This window comes from Giraffa tippelskirchi, chromosome 7, assembly GCF_054371585.1.
Source record: "Giraffa tippelskirchi isolate mGirTip1 chromosome 7, T2T-mGirTip1v1.2.pri, whole genome shotgun sequence".
In the NCBI taxonomy this organism is placed as follows: Eukaryota; Metazoa; Chordata; class Mammalia; order Artiodactyla; family Giraffidae; genus Giraffa; species Giraffa tippelskirchi.
The window spans coordinates 80,510,077-80,531,034 of NC_137281.1; the positions used below are offsets into that span (position 1 = coordinate 80,510,077).

General features: G+C 48.5%; 1 protein-coding gene across 14 annotated transcripts in view; it reads left to right on the forward strand.

Moving 5' to 3' along the window:
- The window catches only part of SMAD3 (SMAD family member 3), a 127,535-nt gene that overhangs the window by 25,780 nt on the left and 80,797 nt on the right, over positions 1-20,958 (forward strand). For 2 of the 14 annotated variants that reach the window (XM_081511872.1, XM_081511869.1), the window contains exons 1-4: positions 1-91; positions 1,665-1,790; positions 2,043-2,203; positions 2,349-2,472. The exons of 4 other annotated variants lie outside the window; for them this stretch is intronic. Coding sequence is in view for 8 of the 10 variants with exons in the window: in XM_081511869.1 (XP_081367995.1) it covers positions 2,459-2,472 (14 nt within the window). In the remaining 2 variants the exon portion in view is untranslated. Of the gene's footprint in view, positions 92-1,664; positions 1,791-2,042; positions 2,473-3,155; positions 3,183-20,958 lie in introns of all 14 variants that reach the window. 8 more of the 14 variants (XM_081511868.1, XM_081511866.1, XM_081511865.1 and 5 more) reach the window with 8 other exon arrangements.

Genomic DNA, 20,958 nt, shown 5'->3' on the forward strand with positions numbered 1-20,958 from the left:
AGATAACCACCGGTACTTTCAGGGGGAACTGCTAGTATCATTGTGGCTGTGGCCATGGTTTCTCCAAGAGAAGGTGTTTTTAGAAATGAAGGTAAAGAGTTTGTTCTCCTTAGATTGTTGTCATGGACTCCTGGCTCCCCAGCCTTTTCCTTATGAAGGAAAAGGTTATTTCTGTTTTTCTTTCTTTCTTTCCCTTGTTTTCTCTTAAACTGTGTGCTTGGGACCAGTTTTTAAATATTAGTCATTGATAATAAATAACTGACATTCTTCTCACATTTTTGGAAGACAAGCTTCACCTTGTTACCTCTTTTAATTTTTCCATACTACCTTCTAGAGTTGTCCGTTGGTATAAGTGTTTTTGTGTAGCTGTAATCAGAGTGTATTAGTCAGTCTAACCAGGAAAGCAGGAACACCATCAAGTATTTACCTCAAAGGGAATTTAATATGGGCCTTCATTATGCAGGTGATAAAGAAGCCAAGAAGCCAAACATAGGAAGGGGAGGTGACCTAGAGCTTAGTGGCAGGAAGCCACTGCTGCTTCTAGGCTGGAGGGACAAAGGGAAGAGGCCTTCTGGCCAGAGCCCAAGATCAAGGGTCACTGGTGGGCCACCTATCTAGAGCAGATGCAGCTGCTTCTAGAAATGCCCACCTAAGACAGAAAGGGGGAGAGGGGAGAAACACCCCAGCTGCTCCCTTCCTCCCACCCTCCACCCTCCCACGAGTTGTGTTATTGTCCAAACTCCCCAGTTGCTCCCTGTTGGTAGGGATCAGCCCTGGGGATACAGAGCAGAGGACACACAGCACCTGGACCAGCCTAGGGAGCCCACCTGCTGTCCTAATTTGATGTTGCCATAAGCATTTCCCCATGGTCTTCATAATTACACATTATCTCAAGTGGATATGCCAGAGTTAACCATTCCTCAGCTATTCGGAGAGAGCTTAAATTGATGATAAATCAGCAGTTCTCCAAGTGTGGTTACCAACCAGCAAGTCTCCACATCTTACTGGGGATGAAGAGTATCAGGCCTTACCACAAGACCTCCCGACTCAGAAACCCTGGGGTGTGGCCCAGAAGTCTGTGTTTCCTCTGAAAGATGCTGACACACATGAAAACTTGAGAGCCACTGTTAGACAGGTGATGCTGCACCCCATTAAAGGTGGGGACAGGATACCAAGGGTACTGTTGGTCTGGGGTCTTTATCCAGAGCAGTGTGGTGTGACAGAAAAGGCCCCAGACTGCAGGGCTGTTTACCTCTAGGGTCAAGCCTTCCCCTTGCCCTTAGTCTCCTGGGTGATTCATTTCTCATTTGTTCAACAGCTAAAAATATGAAATCTTATCAGTGGTGGTGTTCTGAGGATTCAATAATGGGCATGATGTTTCCTATATGTTGGATCTTCTAGAACTTTAGGGAAGGAAATGTGGCAATAGCAGCCAGCATCTGGGCCATAGGAAGTTGGCCCTGGCCCTAGTACCTGAGGGTTGTGGTCTGAAAGTCAGTGATGAGCACTTGGGAGGCTGAAAGTGAGCTTTAAGGCAGTAGGAATCTTGGACTGAGAGTTCCATATCTGTAGTCAAGCTTCCCTTCCCTACCCTTTTTATTAGAGGTGCTGCTCAGACCCTGTGATTACCACTGTTTTGTCCCTCTTTTCTTGTTCACCACTAGGTGTCATGGAAAGGACCCTCAGGACCCCTGGCTTCCTGTGTCTTCTTGGGCGTGTCACTTAACCTTTCTGAGCCGTGCTTTTCTTGTCTGTAAAGCCTCTATGCTTGCAGATCAGGTGCAGATCAGGTGGGATGATGGGTGTAGAATCGGGCTTGAACCTTAGCGGGCCCCTTGAGTATGAAGCTTTAGGGTTCACACCTCCACTGGGCCCTTTGTCTGCCTTGCTATCTCTATAAACCTCATATTCTGTTCCCAATGCAGGAGGGGCTTCATTTAGCGAAGGCAGGCAATCTGGGTGCATCCTCATTCTAACCGTGGCCTGTAGGAAGGTACCAGGCCAGGGGTCTTCCACACATTTTTGTCTTTCGGTCCTCCCAGCAGCCCTACCAAGGAGCGAGTCTTCCAAGAAGTAACCGAGGCCCAGATCGTTTAAGAGGAAGGATGTAAACAAACCCAGTCCTGAGGGCACAGACGGAGGCCCACTTGGCCTCAGAGCCATCCACAGCATTGCTGTTGCTAAGAAGGGAAAGAGGAACTGGGTAAAGGCTCCTGCTGGCTTCTGGTGATGTATCAGGCCCACAAGTGTTGTGGGTGCAATTGAGGAGCCAATCAGGGCTGGTGGGGAGGCTGGCTGCCCGACAGAAACCCAGGCAGCCACTGTTCCTATCTCACCGCTCCTGGCAGCACCTGGGAGAGACCTCTTGGGCCAGTGGGAGGACCAGCCGCCATCCTCCTGCACACCTGGATGCCTTCTGCATTTAACGGCTGAGGAAGCTGAGGCTCCGAGAAGTCAAATGGCTTATCTGAGGTCAGGTATCTGAGCCCTGCTCACATCCTTTCTGGTTCAGGGCCCTTTGCATGATTCCAGGGTGTTTCCCAGATCCAGGCATGGCCACCACTTGGCAGTTTTCCAAATCCTTTCCCAGCCGTTCTGTGGGGGGTCCACAGGTGGTCAGTGGGTCTGTGGGAGATGGCCGGCGTGGGGCGATCTGTATGTGACAAATCCAGCGAATCAGTCTAAGGCTGGGGCAGGTCAGAAAACGCGTCCTCCTCCAACCAGCAAACATTATCCTCTTGTTTGGGTTGTAGCTAGAAGTGACATCAGGTTGGGATGTGAAGGCTCTAAGAGGGAAGCACCCACTGCTTCCGTCCATCCCACACTTGGGGGTCAGCTGGGGCTGTCTTCCCATCTGGTGATTCCTCCCGGGCAGGGCTGAGGGCATCTGCCTCGCCTCCTCCTACAATAGACTCAGCACTAAACAATCTTACTGTTCAAGCTCTGCTCAGAATCGCTGCCCTGAGGACAAGGCTATGCCAGGGCAGGGTGTGATAACATGGAACCAGGCCTGCTCAGGCAGGTTGTGAGGACGCTAAATAACTGTGTTGGAGGCAGGACCTGAGCTTTTAACTCAATAAATACACATTATTTCTAATATAGCCCAGATGGTCTGAGGATCGTAATTACCTCAGGTCTGCTTCACAGGTATTTAGGGAAGCAGATGGGCTGCACTCATCTAGGTAAGGATGCTGCCCCATACCTTTATAACAGGTGTCTCAGCGAAGCCTTTGCAGTAACTATTTAAATCCTGGCAGGTTGCAACTGACTTGATGTTGTAGAACCTTTGGAGTCAATCACTCTTTTTTTCTTTCTTTTTCTGGACTTCAGTGCACTTGAGTTTTTACCCAGCTCTACTACCAGTCTCTAGGAGGACATCAGGGCTGCCTAGAGGGGTGTCTGGAAAACACTTATGTGTCTACTCTTCACTCTCTACTCACAGAAGGGAGGACCACAGACTGGTCATTTCTGATGCTTCTGATCACTGTGTGTATGTGTGTGTGTTGGGGTGAGGTATGGCGATTTCCCCACACCCAGCTGGATAGTAACAGTTTCAGGCAATTCTGACCCTCTCTACCTGCAGGTAGCATCAGATCCCACAGATAAGAGCTCAGTCTCACCCTCCCCCACCTCAGACAACAGTTACAAGTCCAGGTTGACACTTGTGCTTCTAATCTACCAGCTATTGATCAGAGCTTCCCACCACACCCTCCTAGGGTTCAGTTAATTTGCTAGACTGGCTCACAGAAAAACATCTTCTGGTTTATTGGAAGAGGGTATAACTCGAGAACAGGCACATGGAAGAGATGCACAGGGAGAGGTATGTGGAAAGAAGCTTGGAGCATCCATGCTCTGGATGCACAGCCCTCCGCTCGTTTCCATGTGTTCACCAACCTGCAAGCTTTCTGAACCTGGTCCTTTTGGGTTTTTATGGAGGTTTCATTAGGAAGACTTGCTTGATTAAATTATTGACCATTGGTGATTGGAGTTGGGGGCAGAATTGAGGGGCTGAGGCTGAAAGTTCTACCTTCTAATCATAAGGTTGGTTTCCCTGGCAACAAGCCCCTCATCCATAGAGGCTTTCCATAAACTCAAGTGTTGTAGAAAGGGGCTTGTTATGAACAACTGGAAGATACCTGTTTCATCTTTATTGCTCTGAAGCTATTCCAAGAACTGGGAAGCCCATGAGAGTCATGAGTTTGAACCAGAGCTTATTTGAGATACAGAAAGTGATGTCATTCTAAGAAACATCAACCACCAAAGAATCTAATCATATGCTTTCTTACTCGTGTGACTTCCCCGTGCTAGCCAATCACTTACGCTGAAAATGATGACATACAAGGGAAAGGAAAGATCAGGCAGCCCACAGTGCCTTTTCCCTGTTCATCAGTAAGCAGCTAGGGGGGAGTGTTGGTAGAATGTGCACATACCAAGAAGTGAAGTGAAAACAGTTGAGTTAGTTTATGCAGTGGTGCTCTTGCTCTGGTTAGTCATGTGATGTATGGTGGGTATGTATATATGATTAGTGGTAGAGAATCCACCTGCCAATGCAGGAGATGCAAGAGATGTGGATTGGATCCCTGGGTTGGGAAGATCCCCTGGAGGAGGAAATGGCAACCTGCTCAGTGTTCTTGCCTGGAAAATTCCATGGACAGAGGAGCCTGGTGGGCTATAGTTCATAGGGGTTGCGAAGAGTCAGACAGGAATGAGCATACAGCACCAAGCTACAAAATACAAATAGTGTGATTTTGATGATTTCACATACTAGTTAAGTATTCTTTTGTTTGTATTCAAAACTTGGCATCGCACAATGTAAACATGAATGGCAAAATTCACGCCAATAATTTAAAATTGTAATTTTTCTTGACTTAGGATGGTATTAAATAGCAAAAACAAGCCAAAACCCATTATCACAAGTCCAGAGAGAGACACTGGAAGAAAGGGGAAATGTTTTATATTTTAATACCATTAATGACATTTCTTCCTGCTTTTTGCTCTGAGGCCTCTACATTTTCATTTTGCTTGGAGTCCCACAGATTACGTGGCTGACGCTGGATGGCTCCTGGGGCTGGGGGCCTCAGACTGGTCTTATACACACAGGTCCTTTGCTAGATTTACTCTGTTCCAGGTTGTAGAGCCAAGAAACAACGTGTGGATAAGTGAACATTGGCACTTGCTCTAAAGATTCCAGGCTGTTCCAGGTGATGGTGGGTCTGTTGTTGGTGGACATCACAGTTGAGAATTCTGAGGCTACAAACACACCCTTGTTGGAGGTGTTTTGGGAGCGTGCTGTGCATTCACTCTTGTGAATTACTAAGCATCCTGATGCAGGGGCTTGAGCCAGCCGTGGGCTAAGAGAGAGGCCCCAGTTAGAATCCCACCTCTGGCTTGGTCTCCTAGGACAAGTTGTCTCTTCCTGTGTCAGTCTCCTCATCGGTCAATCCTCAGTCTCTCAGTTATAATGTAGCCGTGAAGAGTGTGAGCTACTTGGAGGCTGAATTCTTGGGTCAAATCGCGTCTCCGTGTCTTAACTAGCCATAGGACCTTGGGCAGGTTGTTTAAGCCTCCTGGACCCTCAATCTCCCCATCTGTAAAATGGTATGAAATGAACTCAGGGAAGGGAGCTAACACAGGTCTGGTACATTGTGTTGAATAAATGATAGCAATGGTCATGAGGGTGAAAAAGAATCAATCCTTCGAGGTTCTAGGACCAAAGGAGTAGCATCTGGGACCCCAGTCTTCAAGGTCTAACTGGAGAGGGTCTGGGAGGAGGAGTGCCTGGGGAGCCTGACTCCTAAGTAGCTCTGCAGACTGTTTTAGAAGTTACCAGAATGAGAGAAACGTTGTCGTGCTTGGAGTTGGAGGATCTGGGTCCTTGTCCTTCCACCCTCTGCCATCCTGAGTCACTTGATTTCTGACAGTCCTTCCCCCACCAAGCCTCACTTCATTCATCTGTGAAATGGGTCTGCCTGCCTTCCACGGTGGGGCGTGTTTGAGATGACATGGGTAGAAATCTTCCTTTAGCTAAGATTCGGGGTGCTGTGTGAAGAACTCCCTGGTGAATTCTCAGTATTGATTGAAATCTTGCTCACTAGCATCAGGAGATGAGCACCAACTACTTTGCGTGGGCCTCAGTCCTTGATCTCTGAGATCAGAGATGGACCATGAACTGTCCCAGGAGCAGATTAAAAAAGAAGGAAGGAGGGAGGGGAAAAAAAGCAAACCAGCAGAATTTGGAATTGTCCCCTGAACCACAATGGCAGATTTCAGGGAGTCAGGAAGGGGTGCAGCCCAGCTTTCTTGGCGAGAAACGTCAGATGTTGGGACGAGAAAGGCCTCTCTTACTGGAGCAGGATTTCTCACCAGCCCCTGCCTATTAAGCTCCAGTAGCTTGTCACTCCTGGCTAACAGCTTGGCAGCACAGAGACGAACCACAGAGTACATTTGAGGCCCAGATCTGCTCATTTCGAGGGTGGGGCCGCATTTTTCTCCTGCCACAGTGAGCTAATTAAAGAAAACAAGCTATGGGAGCTGGGAGAGGACTGGCCACAGAGTGCTTGGGGAGCGTTGCTTGGGTTGTGGAGGCCTCTACAGCCCCCGGAAGACAGGTGAAGCGGGCATCCGGGCCCCTGCGTGTCCCTAAGGGAGCTCCGAGGACCCACTGGGAGGCTTGGATGCGGCCAGTAGGGGGGCTTGTGTGGGATGGGAGAGTGACCTTGGTCTGTGAGGTTACCAACTGGGAGAAGGTCAAGCTACCCATGAAGGTGGGACAGGGTTCTGAAATGCTTACAAGTGTGCACTTGTGCCCCAAAACTTGTGCCCAGAACAAGTTAGCTCTAGGACATTTTTATACCCCTAAAAGAGACTCTGTACCTATTAGGCAGTCATTGTGCTTCATTCCATCCCATCTCAATTCCCTAGCAACCATTAATCTCTTTTCTCTAATTAATTAATTTATTTTTGGCTGCACTGGGTCTTCACTGCTTTGCACAGGCTTTCTCTAGTTGTGGCGAGCGGGGTCTACTCTACTCTTCATCGTGGCATCTTTTTTTTGCAGAGCATGGGCTCTAGGCATGCAGGCTTCAGTAGTTGCAGCTTGCGGGCCCTAGAATGCGGGCTGAGTAGTTGTGGTGCATGGGCTTAGTTGCCCTGTAGCATGTGGAATCTTCCCGGACCAGGGATCAAACCCATTTCCTCAGTTGACAGGCAGATTCTTACCCACTGCACCACCAGGGAAGTCCCTGTCTGCTTTCTGTCTCTGTGAATTGGCCTCTTCTAGACAGTTCACGTGAATGGAATCATCCAATGCATAGCTGGGTCTGTGAGTAACAGTAACTCACATCTCTGTGGCACTTTTGATTCTGGTAGCAGCACTAGGGAAAGTTGGGGCGACTTCTGTATTCCTGAAGTGAAGTGACAGTCCAAGAGGTGGCCGTTCAAAGTCGCAGGGCTGGGAAGTAGGGTGAGGGCTCAGGACTTCTGTCTCCAGGTGCAGCACGCTGATTATGAGGAGGGAAAGGCAAACATTGGTCCCACTGACTTGGAACAAACCTTGTCCTCCAGGATGAGAGCCGACTCCTAATAGCCACACGCTGTTTTATGGAGAAGGTCTATTGCCGAAACAGTGATGGTGTCAATTGAATTATGTTTCAAGCATACCAGGGAAACCGTTTCAAGGAATCCTGTTGTGAGTCATTTTGAAAAATGAAGAATTACACTACGTCCCCAAATGTTCTATTTTGGTACATTCAAGGAGCAAGACGGCTTAGAAGAGGGGCCCCACTGTTTTGCAAGGTTGTGTTGTTGGCGCCTAAGGATGCTCAGAGGAGTGGTTTACATGTCCTGGAAAACTGGGGGAAGACGTAGCACATGGGTGGAATGTTTTGCCTCACTTATTCAAAGAAGCTGGGGCCTGGGTGGGGCCTCAGGGGGCATCCAGGCCAGAGATTCTCAAACGAGCCCTGCTGTGAGAAACTTTAGCCTTCAGGAAGGCTGAAGATAATGAAGCTGTTGTTAATTGAGCATTTAGTATGTGCCTGGGACCTTATATAGATCATCTTATTTAATTATTACTGCTAATACTGCTGAAGTTCATGAATGGTTTCCTTACCCGTTAATTCAAAACGTATTCCTCTATACAATGGAATTTTTCAGCCAAGCAATGAAGTACATACTGGACCAGGGATGAACCTTGAAAACATTATACTGAGGGCAAGAAGCCAGACACAAAAGGCCATGTGTTGTATGATTCCATTTACATGAACTGTCCAGAAGAGGTCAATTCATAGAGACTGAAAGCAGATTAATGGTTGCTAGGGGGTTGAGATGGGGTGGAATGGGGTATAGTGATTGTCTAATGGCTACAGGCTTTCCTTTAGGGGTGATCAAAATGTTCTAGAACTAAATAAAAGTGGTGGTTGCACAACGTTTTGTATGAATCAAATGCCATTGGAATGTACACCTTAAAATTGTTAAAGTGGTAACTTTTTAGGTTATGTGCATTTTATCACAATGTATATTTTATTTTTATTTTAAAATTAATTTTTATTGGAGTATAGTTGCTTTACAATGTTGTGCTAGTTTACACTGTTGTTAGTCATGTCCACTTCTTTGTGACCCCATGGACTCAGCACACCAGGCTTCCCTGTCCTTCACTATCCCCTGGAGTTTGCTCAAACTCACGTCCATTGAGTCAGTGATGCCATCTAACCATCTCATCCTCTGCTGCCTTCTTCTCCTTTTGCCCTCAATCTTTCCCAGCATCAATCAGGGTCTTTTCCTGTGAGTCAGCTCTTCACATCAGATGGCCAAAGTGTTGGACACTGTACAGCAAAGTAAATCAGCTAGTAAATCAGCTATATGTCTCTGTCTATCCTCTTTTTTGGATTTCTTTCCATTTAGTTCACCACAGAGCACAGAAATGCTTCCGTGTACTATAGAGTAGCTTCTCATTAGTTATCTTTGTTATATATAGTGTCAATAGTGTATATATGTCAGTACTAATCTCCCAGTTTATCCCACCCCACCCTTCCCCCTTTGTGTCCATACATTTGTTCTATGTCTCTATTTTTGTTTTGCAAATAAGATCATCTATACCATTTTTCTAGGTTCCACATGTATATGTTAATATACGGTATTTATTTTTCTCTTTCTGACTTACTTCACTCTGTATGACAATCTCTAGTTCTATCCACATCTCTACAAATGACCCCATTTTGTTCCTTTTTATCACTGAGTAATATTCCATTGCATATACACACCACATCTTCTTTGTCCATTCCTCTGTTGATGGACATCTAGGTTGCTTCCATGTCCTGGCCATTGTGAATAGTGCTGCAGTGAACACTGGGGTCCATGTGTCATTTGGAATTATGATATTCTCTGGGTATATGTCCAGTAGATCACAATATGTCTTCTAATAAGTATATTTTCCTTATGGTGGCCCTCTCACTAACTTGGGTTCAGGTGTGCTGTGTTGAGTGAGAGGGAAAGGGAGGAGTCATTGGTGTGGGCATTGCGGCTGAAGCAGACTTGGGCTTTCTGAACCAGGCTTCACCTTTAGGAGGAATGAGAGACCCAGAGAGGGATAGTAAGTTGCCCAAGGGCTCAGAGCTGGGATGTGGATTCTGGCCTTCTCACTTTCCATTAGGGAAATCACAATGGAAAGTGCTTTTTTTTTTTTTTTTTTAAGCTTCTTTGTGTCACTGGATAAAGGCCCAGCTACAGAGGTTCACCTCTGCTCCACCTGGTGTTTTACACCTGCCTCAGGTAATACCTGGGAAAACTGTGTCTCACGCTGGTGGAGCAGCCCCTGGACTGACTCAGCTGTCAGGAGACCCTCAGCCAAAGACCTGAGTTGTCTAGAACAATCTAGTTGTGCTGCTTAATTTCGCCATTGAGCAAAGGAACCAATTACGTGTGAACACAAGACGTTTGTTGTTTGATAGGAGACTTACCGCGTGACATTGCTTCTTCTTTTCTTTTCTTTTCGACTGTGAACATCTGACACGACAGGAAATAAGAAACTTTCCAGTACCTAATTTGTGCTCACTCTACTTTCAAACCCTCTTGGCCCCAGCACAGAGTAAATGAAACTGTAGCTTATAGTAATATTTACGTATGGGAGTCAATGAGCTGTTTAAATGCTTGGATGTCAGAAAAGATTTCAAATTTAGCAAGCCCCCTGGCTCTCCCACCCTCTGGTTATGCCGTAGACAGGCTTGCCTACTCTCGTAAGTCAGGCTCTAGCCTCCTGTCCTGGTTGGTGGCAAGACAGCGATGAAGATGATGCCATTTAAAGAGACTGAGCTGTAATGAAATTAAATATATATTTGATCCTTGGGAGAAGGTGAATCAGGTTCCAGAATCTTGACAGTTAGACTGTTAGGAAGATCTATGGACAAGGAGTGACAGGACCTGAGTTTTATTAGTGACGTGACCTTAGCAAAATTATCTTAAGTTTCTAAGCTGGGGCTTCCTCCTCTTGGAACATGAATACTATCCTAGCTTCTTCCACATCCTGGAGTTGCTGTGAGCATCGGAGTGAGGTAATGGATGTGAAAGTGCTTCGTTAGCTGTCGAGGTGCTTACTGAAATGCTTTATGAAGCCAGGGGGTGGAAAGACAGAAGGAATAAAGCACTAATGCAAACTGGTTTGTGTTGGGAGCTGAGGAGTAGAATTGGCTTTCACTTTCAGGGAAGCAGCACTTGGCATGCACGGTTATTTATTTCTGCCATCAGATCAGCAGGGCTCTTGAGGTCCCTGCTCTGTCAAAGGCAGTGTGAGGAAAACCCAGTTCTTGCCCTCCAGGAGTTCACAGTTTAAGTGTGTTTTCATGGGTCACCTGGAAGGCGAGCCCTTGAGAAAGGAGTGCAGGTGGCCCGATGCAGCCCCCAGCCCCGCCCCGAGCTGTGCTATTCAAGTCAGAGTCCGGGGTGGTGGGGAATGCATGCGTGTGTGTGTGTGTGTGTAAGATGAGTCAGATATACCCACTGTTTTTTCCCTTTTGAAACTCGTTATGTTCACACACACACAGCAGTCATCCACTTGCTCAGAAATGTGCGAAAACCACATAAACTGTGGCTCTTTTGAAAGTATGCCCACCACCCACCTTCTCTGGAGCCAAGATGAATTTGTAAAGGTTCAGCTCTTTCCTCATATGCAGGAGCTTTGTGTCTGCCCCAGCTGCCAGCTCCAGGCCTGCCCAGGCTGACTGCGGGTGGGATATAGACATGGGCCATGTGGATGGGGGGCAAGACCCCGGGCAGATCTGTTAAGACAGGTGAGTTCTGACCCTGTTGGTGGTCCTGGTTGGTCTGTAGCAGGTGGTGACCTAGGACTGGGCTGGAAAGAGCCAGATGCCCTGCATTTCTGTAGACAGGGTACTTAAGGCCTGTTGCTTGATATTTAAAGTCCTCCAGGGACAACCGTTTTGTGGGTTGACCTTGTGTCTGTCTCTCTGCTCCCACCAAGAAGAATCTCATCATAGCATGCCCCCAACCAACCTGCTGTCTCCACGCCCAGTGCCCGACTGTGGCTCACCCTTAACATTCCCTGGGGCACGTTCCCCACCTCCTCTGTCCCTTTTTGTCCTTAAAACTCAGAGTGAGTCCTACCTCCTCTGTTGCATTTTCCTTGACTGTCCCAGTTTGCTGTGACCATCTCCTCTTTCTTTAAATAGGCTCCTGACTCACTCCCTGGGTCTGGCACATGGTACATAATCATTATTTTCGAATGTATGTTCTGGGCCCTTCTTTGTGGTAGATGCCCTCTCTGTATGTCCTTCATCCTCCGAAATGTAGTTGCCACCTTCCTTTGTACAGGGGCCATTGTCTTGGGCTCATGTTTTACACCTTACCCACTTCCCACCACCCTGTGAAAGAGGAGTAGACGTGCCTGGACACTTCTCCCTGTTCAGTGGGGCTTCAGACCAAGCACACATCCGCCCTGTGAAAGTAGAAGACATGCCTGGACACTTCTCCCTGTTTGATGGGGCATCAGACCAAGCACACAGCCTCCATGGGATTCATTGTATTATTTTTAATATTATTTTTAAATTTTTATTTATTTTTTATTGGGTTGGGCCAGGTCTTAGTTTAGCATGTGGGATCTTTAGTTGTGGCACGTGGGATCTTCCCTGACCAGGGATCGAACCCATGCCCCGTGCATTGGGAGTGCAGAGTCTTAGCCGCTGGACCACCAGGGAAGTCCTGGGACTTCTTTATGCCACACACACACAGTGTGGTTAGTAAGAACCACCCTGCCTTCACTGAAGGTGACCATGGTCATCAGGAGAGAGCTAGGGATGGGAGAGGTTTTCAAAACTGTAGAGCACTATGCAGACAGGAGCTGTTAATGGCCTGTGGATAGGCTCTTAGCTGCTGTGACTGACAGTAATGCTCACTTGAGCAAGGGCCCTCAGAGCTGGTATATGCCACTTCCCTGGAGTCTAGGAACCCTGAGTTTCACTTACCCTCCCTGGGCTCCAGATTTCTCAGCTCCATGACTCTTTCCAGCGACCCTGGTGGTCATGGCACTGTGTCAGGGAGGGGCAGCAGGTGCCAACTCCCCACTCATGTTTGGCAGGAACTTGGCTGAGATAATCAGGAGGGTTCCCCCCAACCATTAGCGCTTGTGGGTTGGCCATGTCCGCTCTGATGTCACCTTGAGGGCCCACCCTGAACCTCTTTTCTTTGTGTTCTCTTGGGCTTCCTTGGTGGCTCAGATGGTAAAGAATCTGCCCACAATGCGGGAGACATGGGTTCCATCCCTGGGTTGGGAAGATCCCCTGGAGATGGGAACAGCTCCCCACTCCAGTATTCTTGCCTGGAGAATTCCATGGCCAGAGGAGCCTGGTGGGCCATAGTCCATGGGGTCGCAGAGTTGGACATGACTGAGCGACTACTTTACTTTCTGTTGCTAGATCTCCATAAGCACTCGCTTTAACTGTTAGAAGAGGCTCTTTGCACTATTTAAGGTGGCTGAATTATTTCACCCTTTCTAATGGTGTTGACCGGAGAAGGCAATGGCACCCCACTCCAGTACTCTTGCCTAGAAAATCCCATGGACGGAGGATCCTGGTAGGCTACAGTCCATGGGGTCGCTAAGAGTCGGACACGACTGAGCGACTTCACTTTCACGTTTCCCTTTCATGCACTGGAGAAGGAAATGGCAACCCACTCCAGTATTCTTGCCTGGAGAATCCCAGGGACGGTGGAGCCTGGTGGGCTGCCGTCTATGGGGTCGCACAGAGTCGGACACGACTGAAGCGACTTAGCAGCAGCAGCAGCAATGGTGTTGACACTTAAAGATGGTGGAGGGGGTGATGGTACAGAAAGAGTGACAAGAAACCTGGAGGAAAGAAAGGGGCTGGTTGCTGAGAAAGTGTGTGTAACAGGTCCCAACTTGCAGAAGTGCCTGCTTCGGCTGGTTTTATGGGGGTGGCACTGAAAAGAGGAAGATAGATAAGATCAGATTTCAGGATTTTCACCCTCCCCCAACTTTTGATGGCTGTTAGCTTTTCCAGGGCAGGGACTGAGTATTTTTCAACTTTTCTATCCCACGTACCTGGCACAGTACTTGATATTTCAGCATGTTCAGTGAATGTTTGAATGTTTGAATGAATGAATGACTTTCCACGTCTCATCTTCACAGCAGTGTCAGTGAATATATAAAGCCATGGTTGTAGCAGATCTGATGGGTTCAGAAATATTAAGCAACATGTCTGATTATAGAAGCAGATGGAGCTTCTAGGAAGAAAGAATTGCCCTTTGACGCTGTCCTCCTGGTCCCCGTCCTTCTGCATTTTGTGGTCCTCCTTCAGTATTCTTGAATTCAGGAACATCTCTGACTAGAAAAAAGTTAAGGCCCTGTTTTCCTTGGTTCCCAGAGGGGACTGTAATGTGTCTTGGACATGCAGTGATAAAAAATTCATAGCAGTTGTGAGCAGTGCCCTTTTTCCAGTTGATTTCCCCTCTGTTCTGGCAGGTGCTGTAGGCAGATAACCTTGGCAAGGGACTTGGCAGAACGGCATAGTTTACACCGGATTGCTGTATCCGCGCTATCTTGTTATCGCCTTTCCTCGATGGTCATTTTCACACGAGAAAGTACTTCCTCTGTGGGCTTCCCTTCACAGAGACCTGTGGGCGTAGATAAATTTGTAAACTGCATTGCATGAGTGAGGCCATTTCTGTTAAGAGCTGGGGTCTTGCTGGAAGTCTTCTCGGAGAATAGCCCACTGTTCCCAGGAATCTTTCAGTGGGCTCCTAAGGCCCAACTCTTCCCCCACTTTTGGCACAGAGGCCTGCTTCTTGTTTGAAGGTCGTTGGAGAGGACAGAGTGTGTGGGGTCCCACGTGCAGACTTTGAGAGTTAGATCCTACGGGGTGTCCCAGTGGACGCTTTTCCTGATCCGTTTCCTGTTTTCTCCCAGAGGGTCTCTGTATCAGCGGCCCGCAGCTCCCTCCCACCCACCTGAACCCTGCTGCCTTGATCCTATGGCTGGGACCCCAAAGAGTGAGCCCTGGCCCAGAGTTGTCTTCTCAGCTCTGCTCTGTGACATTGGGCAAGCTATTTGATTTCTCTGACTCTCGGTTTGCTCCTCTGAAGATGAAAAGTTTGGCCAGAATGCCCTCCAAAGTCCCTACCCTCCCTGTCCTTCCCCTGGGGAGGGAGGCGCTGCTTGTGTCCTGAGGTTGGAAGGGCAGGTTGGACAAAGCTGTGGTTTACGTCTGTGAGCACGGCGGAGACTCTGGACCTTGACCTGCAGGCAGCAAATCCAGGATGCCGAGAGGCTGCTGAGGTGCCGGGTAAGCGGAACCCCTCCGGGAAGCGAGTGGCATTATTCAGCCCTGTGGAATGCCGAGGCATGGCTGGGCTCGGGCAGGGCTGCTGAGAGCCTGGTGGTGGTAACTGTGGGCAGAATTTCATGGCCTTGGGAGAATGGCTACTGTATATACCAGTGATAAATATTAGTCACCCTGGCAGCTGATGGAGTTTCCTGTGTAGTGTTTTTGACACTTCCAGAAAAGGGAAGCCTTCCTCTCTGACAGGGCATGGGAGAAACAGAAATGCATCTCTGGGCTCAGGTGCCAAGAAACTCCCTTATTCTGATGCTCTGGCTGGAGATCCCATGGGATTTTCCACCCTTGGTGAGCCACCTCTGCCTGAAGCTGCATAGGGCTTGTGAATGTCCCTTGAAATCTCTCCTGGGCCTCTCGGGGCCTTGCTTGAGCACGTCCCAAATCCGAGCCTTGCTTTGCCCTCCTCCCCTGCACCCTCTCTGCCATCGGCTCAGCCTCCTTTCTCAGTGACCACCATCCCCTGAGTTTCCTGAACCAGACCGCAAGGGGAGTCATCCTTGCTGCTCCCCCCACCACTCCCCTCCCCAGTAAAAGACCAAGCCCTACCAGTCCTGCCTCCAAAATGTCAACATCTGTCAGCTGTCCCATCTCGACTGTGGCTTCCTCATCCAAATCAGGGTCTCTCTGGCCTAGCCTTCCTCCCAGCTGGTCCCTCTGCCTACATCCACCTCTCCCCCAGGGCCATTCTCCACGGCAGCCAGAGTGAACTCTAAAAAATGTGCATCCTATCACCTGATACATCTGCTGAAAATCACTCAGGGGCTTCTTGTGGCCTTGAGGGTGAGGGTCCGAATCCCTAATGAGGCTGTGGGGTCTGGCCCAAGCCTGCCTGTACAACCTCTACTTCCAGTTGGGCTCCCATCCCCACTCTGGCCTTCTTAAATTTCCTACCGTAAGGGCCTTTGTAAGTTTTGTGCCTTCTGCCTGGAGTACTCTTCTCCACCATTTTCAGCTGGCAAATGTGAATCAAGTCTCAGCTTATCTATCCTCTCCTAAGAGAGCCCTCCCTAGTCCCTCCACCTCCACCCCCCCCACCCCACCATTTCATTATACCTCCTGCCACACTGTCTCATGGCATGTGGTTCTTGTCACTCAGAGACTGTCCCTCAGTTTGTAGCTTTAATTCTGTGTGCTTATTTGTTTACTGTCTGTCTTCCCCTCAAGGGCAGGGGCCAACTCTTTTATTCTCCACTATGCCCAGGGCCCAGGACCAAAGAGGCCTGTAAATATTTGCAGAGCCTAGTAAATACATGAACGGTAGGTGGAGGACATGTCTGCTTGTGCTTCCATTGCCTCAGCACCCCAATTCTCTTGGCATCTGTCCCCTACTCTCTGGTCCCCACTGAGTGGCCTGTGAGCACTGGGTTTCCCTGGCTTCACTCCTCTGGCATCAAAACTTATCAGTCCTACGTCTCAGTCTTTTGCAAGGTGACACTTCATCTGATTACCTAATTCACACTAAGGTGTTAATGGTGCTAATGACATAGTGTTTATTACCCCAGGGGATGCAAAATGATGGTATCAAAACATATCATTCCCTGGTGGTTTAAAAAACTCCTGGGAGTCCAAGTAGAGGCTCTTGTCTTCAGCCAGGTTGACAAGGCCCCATGTGTACATCTGGCTTCTGTCTACTTCTGCAGGTCCCCACACCTTAGTCATCTCACTTCCTTCCTCCCTGGTACCTGGCATAGTACCTGTCAGGGGCAAGTCCTGCAGAAATATTTACTACGTGAATTTAAAAGAAGTTGATTTTAATGACTCACACTTTAACCAAGGCTTTTGGTGTCATTAGTCAGTCTTCAGGCCCTGGATGCCAGAGGAATGACAAATGGTGGGAATTTCAGGCGCGATGACCATGACTGCCAGGAGACCAGGAAAGAGGCAGCTGTATCTTGAGTAGAAAGCAGGTGGCCTTTCAAAGCCCTTAAATCCACATCTCTCCTCCTGCCACACCAGTCACATCACTTCAGCAGCGTGTCCTTCTCCCCAGAATGAGGTTTATCGACTCTTGGCTTCCCAAGGTGCCAGAGGAGGTGGAAGTCGTGTGATCATATCCACCTGCTCACCTGATGCCGTTTGTGATCATCAGCAGGTTGAGGCCAGTGAGGCAACCGGGGGCTAGAAATCCTCCCTGATGTGAGAGAATGGCTTCCCCAGCCCCTCCTTCCCCTCTGAGCCCCGCCAAGGTCGCGTTGGTTTGCGTAGCCCAGTCACTGACCATCTGGCTGCCGTGGTTACTGCAAGACAGGCCTCCTTCCCTCCGCTCCAGCCCCGCCACATGTCATGTGGATGTGGCCTGTGAGAACAGGAAGAAAGGAGGAGCCATAGGGTTTTGTTGTAAGAAAATCCTCCTTTTTGATTTGTTTCAGGGCTGGGTGCAAAGAGAGTGGAAGCTGTTGTTTAAAATGAGTGAGTGATTATGCCTTGGTTTTGGGAAGGGAGGAGGATCTGGCCTGAGGCTTCTGTGACGCTGCGCCTGGGTGGAGTCATGCTCCCTTACCTGGATGATGAAACTCCCGGACACTGCACAGCACTCCCCCTGTAGCCTCCCCTCCCACACTCTTGGATCTGCTCTCCCACTTCCGCAGGGTAATCTTTCTATGGGACAAGTCTTGCCCTGGCACTCCCTGCTTAGAAGCCATCCTAGTACCCAGAGCCTTAGGATGCTTCAGCTTGTCCCTCGGGGTCTGCATGGTGCCTCCTATGTCTTCTCACTCAGCCTTGCCTTTGGTGGCTCTGGTAAGGAGCTTTCCCCCTTGGCAGCTGAAGTCACTCTGAGGTTCCATATTTGCTACAAATGTCAGAGATTCACGTGGACACTCAGGTGACTCATATCAAGTACAACCTCGATCCTGGGAGAGACCTGTGAAGATCATTGGAATTCCCAGTGATCACTCTTTGCCCATCAAGGCTGAGAATTCTCACTGTGACTTGAGTACTGCATGCCTGCCCCACCCTTCCCCAGGCTATTTCTTGCCTCTTTGCCTCTCCTCATGCCCATGGAATGTCCCAAACCTATTCAGCTAGCTTCCTTCAAAATGTAATTCCATCTTGATCTCCTCCAGGAAGCAGCCTCAGATGTCCCTTCCTCCTAGCCGTTGCTCAGTGTCCTCCACCTGCCCGCCGCCCCCCACCGCCACAGCCGCTGAGCACACCTAAATCTTAGTAGAAAATCATCAGTTTCTAGGTTTTTGTTTTATTTTTAGCCCAAACAGTGAGTCCCTTGAGGGCAAAGGCTCTGTGGGGCTGGTCTCTGGGTCACCGAGGCTGGCAGGGTGCTGGCATTCGGGTCATTCTGCACATCACTGCTCAGGACTGCAGGCGGTCTTGCCTTGTGTGAGCTCTGTTCCCTGGACTGCACTGATTCTAAACTGAGCTTTTGGCCCTTGCTTATGCCTTGTGGCTTATGACTTAATAAATTGAAACAGATTATTGTGCTTCTTTTTTTCATTAGGGAAGAAGGAAAAATAGTGAAAATCTAGAGGTTTCAATGATCTGGATGGAGGTTGAGATAAAATTATGAAGATCAAAGAAGGTATTACTTCTTATGACTAGTACATAAAGTCAGATTTGTATGATTGTAGGGTATCTTTTTTGGTAGGTTCCAGCATCTTTTTAGTGATGGTTTTTCAGCAGTTGGTTGTGATTTTGGTGTTTTCGTAAAAGGAGGTGAGCTCACGTACCCATCTTGAGCTAATGGCCCCAAGCTTATTTTCCATGGATTGGTCTTTGTCTCATGGACAACCATTTGGTTCTTCTCAAAGGCAAGGGGATCAGTTCAAATTCACCCTCGAGTCCTCTCAGCCTAACACCATGCCAAGTGGAGAGTAGCCACTTAATAAAGCTTGTCAAATGAATGCATGGGATGAATCTGCATGTTGGATTTTTTTTAATGCTTGGTGATTAGAAAATTCTCATGGCTTGCTTGTTTGTAAGACAGATTTCCAATGTAAATTCTTTGTGTGGAGAAATGTTTTTTATGCAGAGCACTTACCTGGACTGAAAAATGCTTTATGGTAGCAGTTGTGAAAAATTGAGTTTTTTTGCTCTGATGGAAGCTGGGTGACCCTGTGCAAGTTGCTGGAACCCTCTGGGACTTGTGACCCTCATCGGTAAAATGGGTGGGAGGTGGCAGTGGCCCATGTGGCTTCCAAGAGCTTCCTGCTGTCCTGCTCATGTAATCCTCCCATCCTCCTCTTTGGCACTTGGACACAGACCGTGTCCCCAAGGGTTCGTGCACAGAGCTGGAATTCTCCCTGGCCTCTTTGACTGCTTTCCAGCGGGTGGAATGCCTCCTTTCTCAGTAGCGGAGGGAAATGTTAATGTGGGCTTAGGAAAGCAAGCCAAGAGCCCTCGAATAATTAAAACACACACACACACACACACACACACACACACACATACACAAAGAGGAGCGGGAGGGGGAGCAACATGCCTCATGGACAGGGGATGAGTAAAACCCAATGGACTGAGAAAGCCCCAGTGCTGAACTTCACATGACCCCGCTTGCTGCCTGCTGTTGGGACACCCACGTGCCCCCTGCGCACGGCTGGCCTTTGATGTCAGCGGCCCCACAGGAAGCAGCGCTGCCATCAGCCTGGCAGAGTATGTGAAGCCTGCCTCCCTACCCCCACCCCTACAGCCCAGTTGCTACCCACCCGTGTCTCTGGAAAACAAGCAGCCATGGCTCCCAGGTTGATCGGAGTGAGATACCCACCCCATGCTCGCAAAACCAAAACCTTAACCCACTAGTGATGTCCATGCAAGAAAGAGAAGACCAGGAAGGATTTCTGCTTTTTAGTTCTTCTCTGCTGAGACCAGTAGATTTCCTGTAGGAATGATGTTACCCTATGCTTCCTGAACTCTCCTAGTTTACCCATTAATGAATGAACTTGATCATTGCTTGGGTGTATATCTGTAAGACCTTGGGGGAAAAAGAATAAATAAAGGATTATCTCTGCCCTTGGACTTCGATTTGGTTAGGGGAGGAGACTCGTAAACGTGCAGAGGTCTGTGGGGCCCCAATCAGGTTATGCAATGGAACATCAAGAGAGTTACCTCCTCTGCTGGAGGAGGGAGGGTCAGCAATGCCCGGCTAGGTGTCCCAGGACCCCAGCCCGCTGCAGGCTGTGTCAGAGGGTTTGGCTTAAGTGGACAGTGGGTTTGGCCAAACAGAAGTGCATGTGTATATAAACAGTGGTGGAAAACTAACAGTACCTCGGGCTAACGGCTTCCTGGGTGACACAGTTTCCCTTCTGGTATGGTCATGAGGCTTCAGGGATCTTTCTCTGCTCTTGCAGGAGAGAAAAGGACTGCATTTGTTGTTACACATACAGCCCCTCTGCCGATGTGCCTTGAGAGTCTGGGGTCTAGACCTGTGGGCTCTGTCTGCCCTTGAGCAGCTGCCTTCTAGAGGGGAGGTACACTACAGTTGTGTAGCCTAATTCAATAATTGCATAATAGTTAACTCTATAGGATCCACCTTTTTGTGAAATACACTTTTTATTTCGGAATAATTGTAGACTTACAGAAAAATTGCAGAGATAACATGGGAGTCCCCATGTACCTGTCACCCAGATTTTTCCGGTGTTGACAGCTTATGTTATCACAGTACTTTTGTCAAAATTAAGAAACCAGCATCAGTGAGTTACTGTTAATACAACTCCCGACCTTATTTAACCAACCTTAAAAAAGAACTTTTTAAAAGTTTTATTAGCATATAATTCATATACCATGAAATTTACTCTTTTAAGGTATGCAATTCATTGGTTTTAGTGGGTTAACACTTCTGTAACCAGTGTGTGTGTGTGTGTGTGTGTGTGTGTGTGTGTGTGTGTGTGTGTGTGTGTGCGCATGCGTGCTCAGTCACATCTGACTCTGCGATCCCATGGACTGTAGCCCACCAGGCTCCTCTGTCCGTGGGATTTTACAGGCAAGGATATTGGAGTGGGTTGCCAGTTCCTACTCCAGGGGATCTTCCTGACCAGGGATTGAACCCATGTTTCTTGCATCTCCTGCACTGGCAGGCAGATTCTTTACCACTGCACCACCTGGGATACCCTCTGTAACCATTACTGCTGTCTAATTTCAGAATGTA